The sequence below is a fragment of the Octopus sinensis genome, linkage group LG18 (genome assembly GCF_006345805.1).
Source record: "Octopus sinensis linkage group LG18, ASM634580v1, whole genome shotgun sequence".
Taxonomy (NCBI): Eukaryota; Metazoa; Mollusca; class Cephalopoda; order Octopoda; family Octopodidae; genus Octopus; species Octopus sinensis.
In genome coordinates this window covers 48,869,304-48,887,656 of record NC_043014.1, presented here as the reverse complement: position 1 = coordinate 48,887,656, position 18,353 = coordinate 48,869,304, and the positions used below count along the sequence as shown (strand labels likewise).

The following is an 18,353-nucleotide window of genomic DNA, read 5'->3' as shown; positions in this document are numbered from 1 at the left end:
CCAGCAACATTCTGCTATGTACCTTCATTCGGAGTCTTTCCACAAGCGTGATCTGAAGCTAACTGAATTTATTTATGCATGGTTAGATTGTGTGTGTCTCTGTGTGAATGTATGTATGTATGTAATTTTTTTTCTTCTTAAGGCTTAAGGCTGTATCATGTGCGGGGACATAGAAATAATCGGACTGAATACCCAATCGCGCGGTTAAACCATTGGGAGTAAAGGACCCCTAGCCTTTGTTAGGGCATCCTTCTAGGAGAAGGTAACTCTGGTAACTGGGATAACTCCGACATAAAACCTGCTGCTCAGTGGTTACCGATGATGTTGACTTGTTCTTCTTTTCGGATTATGGCTGCTGTTGCTTAGTGAGTGGGATTGACTCAGTGCACAGCCTTTCCTCACTTTAAAAAATAAATCTTCTTGCACAGGTGTTGCACGATAACAACATTGTTCACAATTGTTGATAGTGCTGTGAGTCACAACTGAATGGCTGGCTGTAGACTTAAAAAGCAAATAAAAGTCACATTCGATCACAGCACCAATAACAGTTAAGCTTCGTGCAATGGCCATACTCGATAACGAGGGGGAAGCCACCATGTATGTATGTATATATGTATGTGTGTGTGTGTGTGTGCATGTGTGTGTGTGTGTGTGTGTATGTATGTATGTATGTATGTATGTAGAGCAATAAGAAAATGGAGGGGATCAATAGGTGGTTCATCAACTTTTAGACATTATATTATATTTATGATTTAAGTTTAATTTGTCAAAATATTTTCGTCGCTTTAAGACCGCGACCTGTTCACTGATAAAAATCCGTGCTGCTCAGATGCAGTACAGATTTTTGTCAGTGAACAGGTTGCGGTCTTGAAGCGATGAAAATATTTTGACAAATTAAACTTAAATGTTGAAGTGAATCGAACAGCTTTTGTGTGTTTCTTAAATGGCTTACAAACACCTTCCACGCTGCAATTGTTTTCGTTCCAGCAAACAATCTCAGATCAAATCACTTGCTATGCAAGTACATCTCCGTAATTATATTTATGCATTTCTGTATTTGACCACTGGTTTGTCCGAGCCCCTATGGCTGGATGCAGGTTGGCGTTGCATCATTCACCAGCAAAGACCACCCGGAAAATTCCCCAGGTGTATTCACCCGTGTGTCCCAATATCAAAGCTGGATCGATCGAGTGATGAGATTAAATAGCTGATAACCTGAGGGCCATAACTAAATTTCCAATAAAGTTTACTTTTCTGTTGGTCTTTTATTTTCATCCTTTATATTTTCGTTGTCAATAAATTCACAAAAGATACAAAGTAAAAAATTTTGTAAAAAAGAATTCAGTTGAAAATTTGATGCCATTAAACTTTTGGATTTAGAATCTCAGATTATTTTGGCTTGTATTTTTGATTTGTAATGATGGTTCTGTCACATTCTTCAAATACATTTTATTTTTTAACAGTTTCAGGCATTGGAATGTGGCCATGCTGGGGCAGTATGTAGAAGAGTTTTAGTTGAATGAATCAATCTCAGAACTCATATTTTTTATGTTCATGTGTGTGTGTGTGTTGTGTGTGTGTGTGTGTGTATTTCTGCTTGAGAACAAGTGTTGGTGTGTTTATGTCCCCTTAACTTAGAGGTTTAGCAAAAGTGACCAATAGAACAAATATCAGTCTTTAAATGTAAATGTGCACAGGTGTTGATTCATTTGGCTAAAATTCCTCAGGAGCAGTGCCCCAGCATGGCCACAGTCTAATAACTGAAACAATTAATAGATAAAAGATAAAAAAATATATTTGCGTGTGTGTGTGTGTGTATGTGTGTGTGTGTAAGTGTGAGTGTGTGTGTGTGTGTGTGTGAGTGAGTGAGTGAGTGTGTGTGTGTGTGTGAGTGTGTGTGTGTGTGTGTGAGTGAGTGAGTGTGTGTGTGTGAGTGTGTGTGTGTGTGTGTGTGAGTGAGTGAGTGAGTGTGTGTGTGTGTGTGTGTGTGTGAGTGTGTGTGAGTGTGTGTGTGTGTGTGTGATGTGTGTGTGTGTGTGTGAGTGAGTGAGTGAGTGTGTGTGTGTGTGTGAGTGTGTGTGTGTGTGAGTGTGTGTGTGTGTGTGTGTGAGTGAGTGAGTGAGTGTGTGTGTGTGTGTGAGTGAGTGAGTGTGTGTGTGTGAGTGTGTGTGTGTGTGAGTGAGTGAGTGAGTGTGTGTGTGTGTGTGTGTGTGTGTGTGTGTGAGTGTGTGTGTGTGTGTGTTGAGTGAGTGAGTGTGTGTGTGTGTGTGTGTGTGTGTGTGTGTGTGTGTGCGTGGTTTCTAAATGCATGATTAGTTTTTCCAGAAGGTAAGTCGACCCTTTAAAAACTGCTCAACCAGTTTCTGTTCACGCCTGGCTCCTTTCAAAACGGATTTGTTCTCCTGCAACCGACGTACCAAGTATGCTAATGTTTCATTAACAGGACCATACGGTAGCGCTTTGTAGATAAGGACATCACTGCTTCCTGAAAGTGGAACAAAAACACTGTCAGTAACAACACATCCTACAATGATGCCAATTTTCTGTTTTATGAGTTCAATAAAGGCAAGAATGCAATGGAAAGTGCAAGGAATATTAATGCGGTATATGGGGATTGGACAATAAGCATAAGTCAGTGTCAATGGTGGTTCCAGAAATTCCAAGCTAGAAACTGCAGCCTAGAAGACAAGCCTTGTCCTGGAAGATCTGTAGAGCTTGACATGGACATCCTGCAAACCCTGGTGGGACGAAATCCCATTGTAACTGTTGAGGAACTAGCAGAGAAGCTCTGATTTGGTCATTCAACCATTCATCAACACTTGCACGATATCGGAAAAGTCAGCAAATTGGGTCAGTGGGTTCCACACAAACTTTCTGAGTCTAATTGTGTGCAGAGAGTGAATGTGTGCTCTTCTTTGCTGTCATGTTTCATGAATAAACCTCTGTTCTCTCTTGCTTTGCACCCTGAAGTCTGTTAATGCTGATTGCAACAAAGTTTCTAATATGTATATTTATGTCCGCATGGAAGAGGGTGCACTTGTGTTTAATGATTCTGCAAAGAAAGTGGCTTGGAGATACCATTATGAAAGACTGCTGAATGTGGAGAATGAATGGGAGGAGAGGATCTGCCAAAGTTTGACCCAATTGAGGCACCAGCTACCGGTAGAAAAGCAATTAAGGATATGAAGACAGGGAAAGCCCCTGGCCCATCAGGAATTACCGCTGATATGATTAAGATATATGGTAGTGTGTGTTATGGTCTAGTCACCCATATCATAAATCAGGTAGTTCATGAAGGAGTCATACCCAATGACTGGTGTGGCAGCACCATTGTCAACGGTTACAAGGGTAAAGGTGATGCTTTAGATAGAAATAACTACAGGGGTATCAAATTGCTAGATCAGGTGATAAAAGTTATGGAGATGGTCATAGCCCTACTAATCAGGGAGAGACTTAGCCTAGATGAGATGCAGTTTGGTTTTGTGCCTGGCAGAAGCACCACTGATGCTAAATTTCTGGAAAGGCAACTGCAAGAGAAATACTTGACCGGACGTTAAAGGATGATGATATTTATATATATGCATACACACATGCACATGCAATATTAACTAAAATACCTTTATTTTAAGACCCTACATGAAATCTTACCTAAAGTAAATGATATATGGTCACTCATTCCAAAGGTTTGGGCAAAAAATACAGTTCCATTCCGTCTATCAACACCATGTTCTTCAATTCTGGAACAAAAGGAAAATATCAATTGAAATGATATAATATTCTACAATATAAATCTGCTATATGAAATTGAGGTAAAATTAAATTAATACAGCAATCTATGTATCATACTTAATGTATACACACACAGTCAATTGGCCAGTTATTTATGGGCAAGGTGTATTAAGACACATTAGATATCAGACTGAGATGGAAATTTACCTCAGCAGCAGTCAATGATAATGCCAGATGCATTTCATCTTTTTGGGGAGCCTTGTCAATGGTGTGTACTCATAGTCAGCAATATTCCCAGGCAACAATTCATCACCTCCAATATTGGAAACAGTTAATAAAACATCCACTGATGTTGCAAATAGCCACCAAGCTGAATAAAAAGCTGGTGTATGCAATTGAGGCAGTATTAACTTAAAATTGTTATCTGTGTATTGTACATAATATATACACGCTGAGATGACATCTCTTCTGGATGGCATTTATTGTGTTTTTAACACAGCACATCCCTAATAATAGCAACAGCAACAACAACAGCAACAACAACAATAACAACAGCAACAGCAACTGCAGTTATAATCACAACAACTATGTATAAAAAACCCCTACTTTTTATATAATTTCTTGATACTTTCCTCGTTGTGTGTAGCAATCATCATTCGATAATTTTGTGGATATTTCGCTATCTTTTTCAACATCTTCTCCACATTAGTTTCATATCTCCAACATGTTTCCTTATATGTGTCATTGACCGGGTCGGCATAGCCCTGTTTTAGGGCTCGAGCTCTTTCGAGGTCCATGTATGCCCCTCGCACAACCTTGGCTCCTAATTTCACTCCATGTTTCTGAACAAAATTTAAATCTTGTTCCAAGTTATCAGTTGATCCCTAGAAATTGAGAAATATTTAAAATAATTCTGGCTTTGAATAATTTAGAGGGTAGGGGCAGAGTGAAGAAATTAGGGGACAAGTGTTATTTATCAAATCTTTGGATTTTCACCTATTGTGAAGGGTTTTGGAACATAACACCTGCAATAGTTGAGGGATTACTGCATGTATATATATATATATATATATATATTATATATATATATATATATATATCTTTATATATAAAACTGAAGTTGTATGTGTGAGAGTCTGTCTCCTCTGATTTAGATTCCTAACTACTCCCACATCTTGTGGTGCAGTTTAACCAAATGCGGGTATCTTATAGTCGTGATTCATATTGAGCCCTTCTGGGTATTAGCGTGCATCTACGATGAGTCTACGATGATAAAAAAAATTACCATCATTTTTTCGCATTTTTAATGCATTTTTTGCTCGGTTTATATAAGGGAAGTAACTCTCTAAAAATGCTTATATAGTTATTTCCCTTACAAACCTGAGCAACGCCGGGCGATACTGCTAGTATATATATATACCGAAGGAGAAAATTTTAAATACTCACACACACACTTAAGGGATGAGTTTTGCATGTTTACACACTCTTTACTCTTTTACTTGTTTCAGTCATTTGACTGTTGACATGCTGGAGCACCACCTTTTAGTTGAACAAATCAACCCCAGGACTTATTCTTTGAAAACTTGGTACTTATTCTATCACTCTCCTTTCCTGAACTGCTAAGTTACGGAGATGTAAACACACCAACATTGGTGGGGCAAAAAGACCCAAAGCCACACATACATAAATACACACACATACACACATACACACACACCACACACACACACGCACGCATGCACGCACGCATGCACACACACACACACACACATACATATATATACAATGTTCTTTCAGTTTCCATCTACGAAATCCACTCACAAGGCTTTGGTCAGCCTAAAGCTACAGCAGAAGACACTTACCCAAGGTGCCACACAATGAAATTGAACCCAGAACCAAGTGGTTCGGTATCAAGCTCCTTACCACACAGCAATTGCCTATACAAAAATATCAAAAAAAACAAAAATACCCACCAAAAATTCTCCATGCTTACATTCATTTTCTCAAACTCATCGATTACTCAATTATAAATAAATAAATGTAAATATAATAGTTCATTTGTGGACATATGCATTCATGGCACTTAGATTTCAGAGCTAGCATAGGTCCAGGTAAAGTTCTTTTAAAGCTAGGATATATGATATATTGATGCAGATGTCCATTTAGAAATTTTCTCAAAATAGGATTCAGCTGGGAATCAGATAATTCTATACTAAATATGTCGCATTATATTTCTTGAAAGTTTTCCTAATTTTATGGTGACATCTCATAATTAGTTCCGAAGGTTTAATAATCGATTTTTCTTTAGCTAGTAAAAAATATAATATCACTTCTATCAACATATTGTTTACCTGTGTAGGAAGTGAGGTTGTCACTGGATGGGTGCCTCACAATTCCTTACATAGTCGTGGAAAGGAAAATAGCAGGAACAAGAATCTCCGAACAAATAACAATAATAATTTATTTTCGCCGAAATAAGCATTTCCTCTCTGGACATTGGTAGCCTGGATGCCAGGGGTTGGGGGGTGGAAGTAGCAGAGTTGGTTTAATCACAATTGTGAATGCATTCTTCACAGATTCGCCTAAGTATTAGATCGACTTCACACGGAGTTTGTCTGGTAGCTCGGTCAGCAACCAGAGGTGAAGAGAGAGAATAGCGGTCAAGCCTAGCTGCAGCTGATGACTGTGCATGCACATAAGAGGCTTCCAGCAGACCTTCTGGAAGACTAATCACTGTGCATGCATGGATGAAAATCGCAAAATGGTGTCTGGAACCAGGCGTCACTACACCTGCTTTATGCCTTTGAAGCTGTGTGAAACAGGAGATCTCATATTTGAAAAACAGATAAGGGTTAGTGACAGGAAGGGCTTCCAACTGTAAAACAGATGCTTTGATGACATAGTCATGTGACCCATGATTATTTGGAAAACAGATAAAACAAATGAAAGAAGGAAGGAATCCATACCTTGAGATAGCTTTGGTAGGTGTAGAATATCAATGGTTTGGAATGATTGTAATTGAGCATCATGGCAAGAGTGAGAATATTAAGACCAGGATTGACATAGGTGTGTTCAGCATCAAACATGAAGATCACATCTTTCTCAACAGCATACTGTGAAGAAAAGAAAAACAGAGAAACAAACAAATCTAGACTTGACCATAGAGATCTTTTACCTTTTAATTATTTCAGTAATTGGACCGTGGACATGCTGGAGCAGTGCCTTGTGAAGGGTTTATCAATCTGGGACCTATTTTTTTTAAGCCTCGTATTTGTTCTATTGGTATCTTTTTGCCAAATTGCTAAGTTACAGGAATGTAAACAAACTACCACCAGTTGTCAAGAGGTGGCAGGGGGCGGGGAGAACAGACACAGACAGACAGACAGACACACTCATACACACACACATACACATTTATTCCTTAATGTGTTCCACCCCAAAGGCTATGGCCATGCTGGAGAACTACCATTTCCATCAGCTTTACAATGGCCATTCTTATGTGTTTGGCTTTTGATGAATGAAGGAATTTGACATGCTGCCCTCATTTGAGTTTCTTGCTGTGATAGAGACTCATCAGGGATCTTGGACAGTAGGAAGTCAATGCTCTTTTTGACAATGTCTACTCCCTTTCCCATAGAGATCCCTAAGGTGCAACGGCCCAGTGGTTAGGGCAGCAGACTTGCGGTTGTAGGATCGCGGTTTCAATTCCCACACCAGGCATTGTGAGTGTTTATTGAGTGAAAATACCTAAAGCTCCATGAGGCTCTGGCAAGGGGTGGTGCCGAACCCAGCTGTACTCTTTCACCAAAACTTTATCTCACTCTTTCTTCCTGCCTCTGTTGTACTTGTATTTCAAAGGGCCAGACTTGTCACACTCTATGTCATACCGAATTTCCCAAAGAACTAAGTTAAGGGTACATATGTCTGTGGAGTGCTCAGCCACTTGCATGTTAATTTCATGAGCAGGCTGTTCCACTGATTGGATCAACTGGAACCCTCGTCGTGGTAAATGACAGAGTGCCATAGGTATATATGTACAAAGCAGTGTCAGTTTTATCAGTCCCAGGGTTAAACAGCAAAAACATAATAGATAATAAATATATAAAGGTGGAAAAAACAGTGTCTACCTCTCCAATTCTCCTTAATTTGTACAAAGCTTCCTGCAATTCTTCAAGTTGTGCAGTGTTGAGTCCATCTATTTTCAACTAAATCAATAAAAAGTGTAAAAAAAAAAATCGATTTTTAACCCAAGAAGACAGGAAATTGTGTTGAACAATAACATTACATCACAATGCCTGCCTTGTGTTACTGGTTATCACTTGGCAGGTTTTCGTTATCTCACCAATATCAAATGAATAATGATAATAATAATAATCCTTTCTGCTATAGGCATAAATCCTGAAATTTTTGGGGAGGGATTAAGTCAATAACATTGACTCCAGTACTCAACTGGTACCTATTTTATCAACACCCAAAGGATGAAAGGCAAAGTCGACCTAGGTGGAATTTGAACTCAGAATGTAAAGACAGACAAAATACCACTAAGCCTTTTGCCCAGCATGCTAATGATACTGCCAGCTCACCACCTTTAATGATAATAATAATGATGGTTTCAAATTTTGGCACAAGGCCAGCAGTTTCACTGGTGTCGATTATATCAGTCTAAGTGTTCAAATGTTACTTATTTCATCAACCCCAAAAAGATGGAAGGCAAAGTCAACTTCAGCAGAATTTGAACTCAGAATATAGAGATAGACGAAATGTTCTTAAGCATTTTGTCTGGCATGCTAATGATAGACCAGACGTAACAATTATAGACAAGGAAAAGCAAAGTTGCTTACTAATTGATCCAGCATGGCCATTTCATTCCAGGATTGATAAAGTAAGCGGATGAAAAACAAAATATATACAATCCCTTAAAATTTGAAATTGTAAATATTTGAAGTAAGAAAACTATAAAGGTTGTACCTGTAATAATTGGTGCATTTGGGAACTGTGAGTGAAGATAGAGACTAAAGGTTGAAGGAGATTGAAATAGAATGTTTTGTTGAGCTTCTTCACAAAGTTTGCCTCTTGGGGACGGGAAAGGTTATTAGGAGGTCTTTAAGCTCCTAAAAGACTATTGAAAGCTTGTGGATGCTGAAGGTTGCAGGTAGTAACCCACTACTCACATAAATCCTACCAGAAATAAGAATGAACCTGAGTCAAAACATCATCATCATCTATCCTAATAATAATAATAATAATAATAATAATAATAATAATAATAATAATAATAATAATAATAATAATAATGTGGCATGATGTCAGCAGCTGGGTGAGCTGACCAGAAGTTGGGGCAACCGGAAGGGGCAGCCGTGAGGTGCGCGCAGGGAGCGTCGATTTCGGCCTTTCAAACGAGGGTCGTCGACGGGTTAAGACGGGTGAAGATGTTGCTAAAGTTGGGTGAAGCAGCTGCTATCTTTAGCGTTCGGGTTGGGGCTGTGTCGGAGGATCCGTTACCACTGAAGGCTCTCCGTCAGAGCGAAGAGAAGGTAGGTGCCTTTATATTCCAATCTCGCACACACTACAAATAATAATAAAAATAATGATAACTGATGGTCAACTTACTTTTTGCCCAGTTTTCATACATTCGGCTATATGCATCAGAACGTCTGGATGTTCTGTTGGTTTAGGAAATAGATTGGATATGGTCACCTAGGAAGAAGTTTGAAAAAGTGTTTGTGCCAGAAATGATAAAAGATAAAATATCTGAGGAAGTGAAGGGAGATGGCCATGAATGGAAAACCTCTGTTTAGAGGTCTGTATGACTAGGGTAAACTTGGCGCTAAATGACAACAACAATAGGAAGGACAGTCACATTGAATATAGTAGTCCGGGATACACTGTGACAGAATAGGTCAGGCACAAGTGGAGTGACTTTGATTATAAAAGTCTGCTTGATTAGGGCAGACCTGTGGCTAAATAGTTATGTCCAGTTGTTTAAGAGATCCTCAATGCAGTCACTCCATCTGTTAGTAATAGTAACCAAAGAATCTGAAAAACCTAAGAATCTGAATATCTACTCAATCAGGACCAACCTAGGGTTAAATAACAGCAACATATATCAGTGTACTTACCAATATGTCTGTTGGCATTAAAGCTGTCACTTTGGCATGGGTCATAGGAAATTCTTTGTCCAATTCATAGACGAGGTCGATGGCATCCATCATTATTTTAAAGTTTTTCTCAAACCAGTTATGTCTCTCCCTAATTGGAGTCAATATTGGTAAAGTTATAAATGAGAATGAAATTATAAGAGAAGATTTTTGGGTTTCATCTTCCCAGATTCATGGAAGTACTATTGAAATAATGATTTTCTATTATGATATCTCCTTATGGTACTTAGTGAAATAAGGAATACATTGACGTATTTATGGCGAATGGATGTGAATGGAATTGCAACAGAAGACAAAAACTTTTGTTCTTCTGGAGTTGATGAAATGAAATGCCAGTTATAGAGACTGATTGGTTTTGATCAGTGGCTCTCAACAGAGGTCTATATGACCCTAAGGCAGTGCTTTTCAAACTTTTTGCTGGAGCGGAACCCCAAGGAAACATTCCACTGGCTCGAGGAACCCCTCTGCAATAATTTAATAGTCTTATGCACACATATCTGCACAGGAGATTTAAAAATTACTGCCGATTTTAGCAGTTTTGTAACTTCTTGCGGAACCCCACGACTGTACTGGCGGAACCCTAAGGTTCCGCGGAACCCTGGTTGGAAACCACTGCCCTAAGGGGATCAAATAAGATTTTGTTGTTAAAGTTTATGCGCAACAAATTGATTAAAGACACCCTTCACTCATGAATGACCATTGAATTACACTTAGAAACTTCTCCAAGGCACAAGTCTGGGTAAGGTTGTTTATGGAAGACCAGCTGTCTTCCATAAACAGCATGGTCACAGTCTAATGACTGAAACAAGTAAAAGATAAAAGATACTTTTGACCAATTGTCTGTTATTTTGGACAGTGGAAGGTCTCTCACTTAGATGAACTTAACTAAGAATGGAACTTGTGACGGAGAAGGAAGAGAAAGAACAAAAGGGAAGAAGGAGGAAGAAGAAATCAATTTATTAGCAAACCCAGCATTATCATCAGCATCTTGTTCCATTGGCATTCCAAGTAAAGAACCGATTCCTGCAGCTTTCAAAGCTTTTATGGTTTTCTCAATCTCAGGTCTAGTTTCTCCGGCCACAAACTGACCATATAAAGTTGATTTTAGAACTACACTCATTAATCTTTCTCCCAAGATTCTTTCTCCCGTACGAAGAAGCTGAAAATAGAATCAATATGTTTTTCCATTAATTCTTTATCAGTTACCATCTTCTTACCGGTTACCGTATTCTTTACAAGTTACCATAGGTTAAACTTTACCGCTAAACATCCATCTTCAACAGATTCAATTACAAGGATTTGTCATCCATCAGGGGTCACCTAAAACACACAACATCAAAGGAAATTCTGGAGAATGTCCAAAACAAAGAAGAACCTAGAATTACTTGAATTCATTTATTTTACTTTGCAATCAGGAAATTTTAATGTTATTAGATCTACGGGGTGGATGAAAAGTAAGTAGGCATTAAAATTTGCTAATAAAATCCATATTCCTTTTACAAATTTATTGAAACAAATGATACATGGTCTTTATTACATGGGAAAATGACAGTAAATCTTCATATTTCAACAGAAGCACTGGTGGTGCCAACCACTTTCCTCAAGCAACCTTCGGAAGGACATCATCTAGGATATTGCGAACCTCCTGAATCCATGTCTCCAAGTTCTCCGGTGTGTGAAATCTTGTCTTGTACACCTCTTTGTGTAACTCCACAGGTAAAATTCACATGGGGTAAAATCTGGACATCTTGGAGTTCTGGACTTCTGGACTTCTGTGGTCACAGTCTTCAGGTTTTAGCTCCTGCACATAATGGGGTTTCCACAGATGAAAATTCAATTCTTTATGCAACACCATATGTATTGTGTGTGGAGGCACATGGCTTAGTGGTTAGGGTGTCAGCACCATGATTGTAAGATTGTGGTTTCGATTCCTGGACCGAGCGACGCGTAGTGTTCTTGAGCAAAACACTTCATTTCACGTTACTCCAGTCCACTCAGCTGGCAAAAATGAGTAACACTGCTTTGGACTGGTGTCCCATCCAGCTGGGGAACACATACGCCATAGAAATCGGGAAACCGGGCCCATGAGCCTGGCTAGGCTTTAAAAGGGCGCATTTATTTATTTTATATGTATTGTGTATCTTGTTAGTCTGTTTTTATGAACTATTTGACATGTTGATTTTTGCAGGCTGCAATTAAGCATTTCCTGCACTTTTGCCACATCTCCATTGATAGGTATGTGGTTGGACGCCACTTTTTCTTGCATCGTTCACAGGGCCTGCAGTCATCAGCTTTGCATGGCAAATTTTTATTGCCTCCGGACATAGTGTTGCATGCTTACCTTTCCATGCACACCACCATCTCTGAGCCAAAACGATGGAATTCCACCTTTCATAATGTGCTGCGATCTTAGCTCACTTAGCGACTGGCAATCTGGAAAGTAAGAAATAGAAAATAAGGCAATAAGAAAATAAAAAAACCCATTAGTGTTGTATGTTTAAAAAATGTTTTCATCATGGCCAAAAATTCTATAAGCAATTTCTAATGCCTAGTTACTTTCTACCCACCCTGTATGCTAGAAATGGTTTTGCGGTGAAGAGCACCAGTTTTTCAATATTTCTCATTGACGTTTACAATCTTTGGCAAAATACAACAGCAATGGATATACTCATGCATACATACATTTATGCATACATACATACATACATACATACATACATACATACATACACACACACACACATACATACATACATACATACATACATGCATGCATGCACGCATGCATGCATACATACATACATATATACATACATGCATACATGCATACATACATACATATGTACATACATAGAGAGAAGTTGAGGTTATAAGAGATAATGGTGTCATTGAGACCCAAAGGTGTCAGGTAATGCTGAATAAGTGCTATAGACAGACCATAGTTAAGTTCCAGCCGATGAAGGGATATTATTAATTAATATCCTAGAAACATCTGTAAGACCTTCTATCTATAAATGCTCTAATATCTATACAGCCTTGGTTTTTTATCTTATTACGCAAAAAATTCTTATATGTACATACATACATAAATATGTATGTACATACGTACGTACATACGTACGTACATACTCACATACATAGACACATACACACTATATATGGATGTATGTATTTATGTATATATGTGTATTTATAGCAGACCGCATTGGTGCTGGTGCCACATAGAAAGCACCCAATCTGCTCTGTAAACTGGTTGGCATTGAAACAAATGATACCTATATATATATATAGGTGCATATGTAGTTGTGTGAAGTTTACTTCCCAGCCACATGGATCTGGGTTCAGTCCTACTGCATAGCACCTTATGCATGTGCATGCGGTTAGCCTGGGGCTAACCACAGCTTTGTGCATAGATTTGTCAGAAGGAAACTGTGTGAAAACCCATCATGTGTGTGTGTGTGTTTGTGTGAATGTGTATGCGTATGTCTGTGTGTGTTGTGTGTGTGTGTGTGTGTATGTTTATGCATGTGTGTGTTTGTATGTTTGTATTTCCTTTCCTTGACATTATGTGATAATCGTAAACAAGTGTCACCCTCAAACAAGTGGGGTCTTTCATTTCCAGTCTCCCACGAAAACATATCTGGTCATGGGAAAATATTCCCTTACTTGGAAACAGGTGAGGGTTGGCATCAGGAAAGGCATCTGGACTGAACCCAAAGCCATGTGGTTGGGAAGCAAACTTCCTACCACACAGCCATGCCTGCACCTAACATAGATATAGTTACCATGGATACAAACAAAGCCTTTGTTCATAAGTCTACCTGTACAGGCAATGCTGACCTGGGGTTATGCAAGCATAATAAGAATATATTATATTAATAAAAAAAGGATCTACAAACCCAGCCACTCTTCGAGACCAACAAATCACTGGAGCACAAACCAAATATTAGATAAGACCTTAACAATTCTCTGAAAGATTTCTTTTTGAAAATATCCACATGCTCATCAAAATTCAAATTGTCTGTCTTCACATCTTGTTCTGTGACGTTGATGATACTCTGCTGTTTGCTGACGGTAGAAATGCTTAAGTAATGGACAGAGAACCATTTACTGCTGACGATTTGACGGTTTTTGACTGGCTTTATGAAGCAGTAGTTGCATTTCATGGAATAACGGAAAACTTGAGGAAAGAAATGGAGAGAGAAGAAAAGGAACAAAGTTAATTAAGGACATAAACAAATAATAAAATTGTTGTGTGTATAATTCTTCTATGTATAGATTGCTTGGTGTATATATTATGGGGTGTAGATATTGTTGGATGCATATATTATCAGTAATATCTGTTAGAATTTTATTCAGGTCAAGTAGCCCATCCTGCTCAAATGATCCTTGAATAAGGGTTGTTTAAGGATGCTGAATGAAGCACTTATGTTTCCAGAGGTGAATTATTTAAACTCCAAAGGATTCCTCTCAACACACAGCTATGACGCTTGTGATCAGAGATGCACATATCATCAGCCACTAAGGGACATGGTCAACTGGTTAAGGTCAAGGAACTGACAAGCAAAGCTGTGGTATTGAGCAGAATATTTTCTGTAGCCCATCTTTTATACCAAGACAAAATAATGTACATGATAACACTTCCAGTCAGTTAAGAAGCCATGAGAGCCACTGTCTGATACTGCCTGATACTGCATCATCATTATCCAGGACCCTTTCTCAAAGGCTCTGAAGTTTGTGCAAAGAAGGGAAGTGACTATACTCAGTTAAAATATGGGGGACCCAACTAAAGTCACCCACCCACCAAGGACCTGGTGAGGGGTTAAACCAGGCAATGAACTGACTCTACTAAACAGGAGGCAGGGGGACAATGGTCAAACCGCTTAACCACTAGACTGCACTGTATAAAATCAAAAACTGTTGTAATGTCATTGGTCAAGCCCTGTAAACCACAGTGTCTATATTGGTCCTATCTCAAAGAGGTCATTGGCATCATTAGTCAGACCACTGACTAATATTTTAATTAAAATAATCATATTTCACGCAAAAACAGGGCAGCCACAATTTTATCTTTGCATTTACATAATTATATTGTAAAGTAAACATTGTAATCATTAACTCATCTTTTAATTAAAATAATTATCTCCTGTGACCTAAGATTCAGTTTTGTTCATTGCACATTCTTCCTCTTATTCATCAATGACCTTTTAACCCAGCCACATGCAGGTGGTACCACCCTTCTCTTCTCCCTAACTGTACTCTCTCCTCAACTATATTAATATGAAATGAAGCCCAAATGTTCAGGTGAGCCCAGATGTTCAGGTGAGCCCAGGTGTTTAGGTGTGCACAGGTGTTCATATGATCTCAGATGTTCAGGTGAGCCCAGGTGTTTAGGTGTGCCCAGGTGTTCATATGATCTCAGATGTTCAGGTGAGCTCATTCAGGTATTCAGGTAAGCCCAGATGTTCAGGTGAGCCAGATATTCAGGTGAGTCAGATGTTCAGGTGAGCCCAGATGTTCAGATAAGCCCAGATGTTCAGGTGACCCCAGATATTCAGGTAAGCCCAGATGTTCAGGTGAGCCCAGATATTCAGGTGAGTCAGATGTTTAGGTGAGCTCAGATGTTCAGATGAGCCCAGATGTTTAGGTGAGCCCAGATGTTCAGGTTGGCTCAGATGTTCAGGTAAGCCCAGATGTCCAGATGAGCCCAGATATTCAAGTGAGTTCAGATGTTCAGATAAACCTGGAATGAAATAGTGCATCCACACCCAGGACTGTGAGGATGCTAAGCAGAAAGTGACCCACATTGGAGTACAACACACACCTCTGAGATGGTACTGCTGTTAAACAAACAGACATCTCAAACCCACAATGGAGTACTGACTTCTAACTCCAGGATGGTACTACTCACAGCCAAATTAAGATCCATAGATGCTCTAAGTACTTAAAAGATTTTGGTGTCTCCATATATATGCAATTCAAAATATAAACAATTATAAACTAAAAAATAAATTTTTGTTCTTCAAATTAAACAAAACTAACAGTAAGATGGAAAATATAATTTATTTTGGTAACTTCCACTTTAAATATATTTGAAAAGTTTTCTCCTACATTTTTTAAATTGCAAAGTCTTTGATCAGATCCTGGCTATGACACCATGAACACTTCAAAACTATATTTCCAATCATATAAAATACTTTGAATATTATGTTTAGCAAGTTTAAAGTGATTTCATTTGTGCTGTAAACCATTTACCACTTTCTTTGATGCCCAAAGCACATGTTTATTTTGCTTAATGGTTAATCCAGCACTGGGGCTGCTACTACAAACACAGACTTCTTAGACCCACAATGAATTATTGCTCCAAAATCTGGGATCTTGCTACACATAAAGACATCTTGATGTATATCCCAAGCACCCCTGCCACCACAAATATCACCTGACTTGTTAGCATGAGGTCAATAATTAACACACTCCAGCTTTTCTCACCCACTTCTACCTTCATTACTTGTGTGTGATCTCTGATCCTTAGGCTACCTCCACTCAGGCCACCCAACCCATGAAGTCAAGAATTCTTTTCTACTCTAGGCACAGGGCCTGAAATTTTTGCGGAGGGGGCCAGTCAATTAACTTGACCCCAGTATGCAACTAGTACTTATTTATCGAGCTTGAAAGGATGAAAGGCAAAGTTGACCATGATGGAATTTGAACTCAGAACATAAAGACAGACAAAATACTGCTAAGCATCTTGCCCACCATGCTAATGTTTCTGCCAGCTCATCGCCTAAAATTTATAAGTATTCTTTTCTACTCTAGGCACAAGGCCCGAAATTTTTTTGGGGGGGCCCATTCGATTAGATCGACCCCAGTACACAACTGGTATTTAATTTATCAACACCGAAAGGATGAAAAGCAAAGTTGACCTCAGCAGAATTTGAACTCAGAACATAAAGACAAACGAAATACCACTAAGCATTTTGCCCGGCATGCTAACGTTTCTGCCAGATCACTGCCTGCCAATCATCATCATCGTTTAACATCTGCTTTCTATGCTGGCATGGGTTGGATGGTTTGACTGAGAACTGGTAAGCCAGAAGGCTGCGCCAGGCTCCAATCTTATCTGGCATAGTTTCTACAGCTGGATACCCTTCCTAATGCCAACCACCCCGAGAATGTAATTGGTACTTTTTAAGTGCCACTGGCATGAGGACCAGTCCGGTGGTACTGGCATCAACTATGCTTGAATGGTTCTTTTTACGTGCCACCAGCATGGGGCCAATCAGACAGCACTGACATCGACCATGTTCGTATGGTGCATTTTACATGCCACCAGCACAGGAACCAGTCCAGTGGGAATGGCATCGACCACTCTTGAATGGTGCTTTTTACGTGCCACTGGCACGGGTAACAGTCAGGCAGTACTGGCATCAGCCAAGTCAGGTGGTACTGTCATTGGCCACCTCTCTCAAACCTAAACCATGTATCTGTAATTTACAGAACCCAATTTTGTTACACAGTGTCTTGTTGATTTTGACAGGAAAGTATGTTAAGGGAAATGTGTCTCTGGAATACTCAGCCACTAACCTTATAGTACAATCAGTAGGTAATTGAACGGCTGAAATCCTCGATTGTAGAAAACAACAACAACAAAAATCTTTTGATTGAAAGAAAATTGCAACAAATAGCAAACAAAAAATAAAAGTTAGACAACATAAAAAAATATATAAAAGAGTGACTATGAAGGAAAATTGAAGTAATAGGTGCAAGTGTGGATGTGTGGTAAGAAGTTTGCTTCCCAACTACATGGTTCCAGGTTCAGTCCCACTACATGGTATGTTGGACAAGTGTCTTCTGCTATAGCCTCAGGCCAACCAAAGTCTTGTGAGTGGATTTGGTAGATGGAAACTGAAAGAAGCTCATTGTATATATATATATATATATATATATATATATTTGTGTCTGTGCTTGACTCCACCACTACTTGATAACCAGTGTTGGTATGTTTACGTCCCCATAACAAACGAGATGAACAAAAAAACTATGTACTAGGGTCAATTTGTTTAACTAAGCAGCTCTGAGTGTTAGTTCAGTGATATGATACTAAAGACCCAGTTTTCAGCAATACAATTGCAGTAAATAGATATAATAAAGGATTTACTGCTTACCTCTGAAAGGGATATTTGTAAAGGCCATCTTGCTTCTGGTGTTGTTTTGCAGGCAATGCTAGGTGTTAGCTATCTTTAAACTGTAAGTATATTCATAGACGTGATTAAGTCAGCAACTTTCTTTGTGTCTAAACTGTAACTTGCACTATCAGTAAAGTGGTGAACAGAATGTCATACAATAATCAGTCATGGTTCAATACATTCTGAGTTCAGATTCCAGCAGGGTTAACTTTGACTTACATCCTTCTGGGGGTCAATAAACAATACAACCATCATGTGAATATATTAGAGATTGACCTAA

At 38.9% G+C, this 18,353-nt stretch overlaps 2 protein-coding genes across 2 annotated transcripts in view; one reads left to right on the top strand and one right to left on the bottom strand.

The window, feature by feature from the left end:
* LOC115221720 (trypsin-like) overlaps positions 1 to 1,263 on the top strand; it is a 54,032-nt gene extending 52,769 nt beyond the window's left edge. Inside the window, exon 9 of the mRNA XM_036511027.1 lies at positions 1,068 to 1,263. Within this exon, the coding sequence (XP_036366920.1) occupies positions 1,068 to 1,211 (144 nt within the window). The 3' untranslated portion in view covers positions 1,212 to 1,263. The remainder of the gene's footprint in view (positions 1 to 1,067) is intronic.
* Positions 1,264 to 2,190: 927 nt separating this feature from the next.
* LOC115221636 (hydroxyproline dehydrogenase-like) lies at positions 2,191 to 18,121 on the bottom strand. Its single transcript, XM_029791836.2, has 10 exons — positions 18,053 to 18,121; positions 13,787 to 14,067; positions 10,856 to 11,046; positions 9,849 to 9,978; positions 9,340 to 9,426; positions 7,857 to 7,934; positions 6,696 to 6,842; positions 4,336 to 4,613; positions 3,649 to 3,737; positions 2,191 to 2,485 (listed from the first exon to the last, which is right to left on the bottom strand). Exons 1-10 carry the CDS (start codon positions 18,078 to 18,080, stop codon positions 2,313 to 2,315), a joined length of 1,482 nt encoding a protein of 493 aa, XP_029647696.1. The 5' UTR covers positions 18,081 to 18,121; the 3' UTR covers positions 2,191 to 2,312.
* Between the last annotated feature and the right edge of the window lie 232 nt (positions 18,122 to 18,353).

Excerpts from the sequence above, each read along its gene's own strand:
- LOC115221636 (XM_029791836.2), bottom strand. The coding sequence starts at position 18,080 with ATGGCCTTTACAAATATCCCTTTCAGAG. Across the intron at positions 14,068-18,052 it reads TACAAATATCCCTTTCAGAG|TTTTCCGTTATTCCATGAAA; the intron begins GTAAGCAGTAAA and ends TCTTTCCTCAAG. Across the intron at positions 2,486-3,648 it reads CCATATATCATTTACTTTAG|GAAGCAGTGATGTCCTTATC; the intron begins GTAAGATTTCAT and ends TTCCACTTTCAG.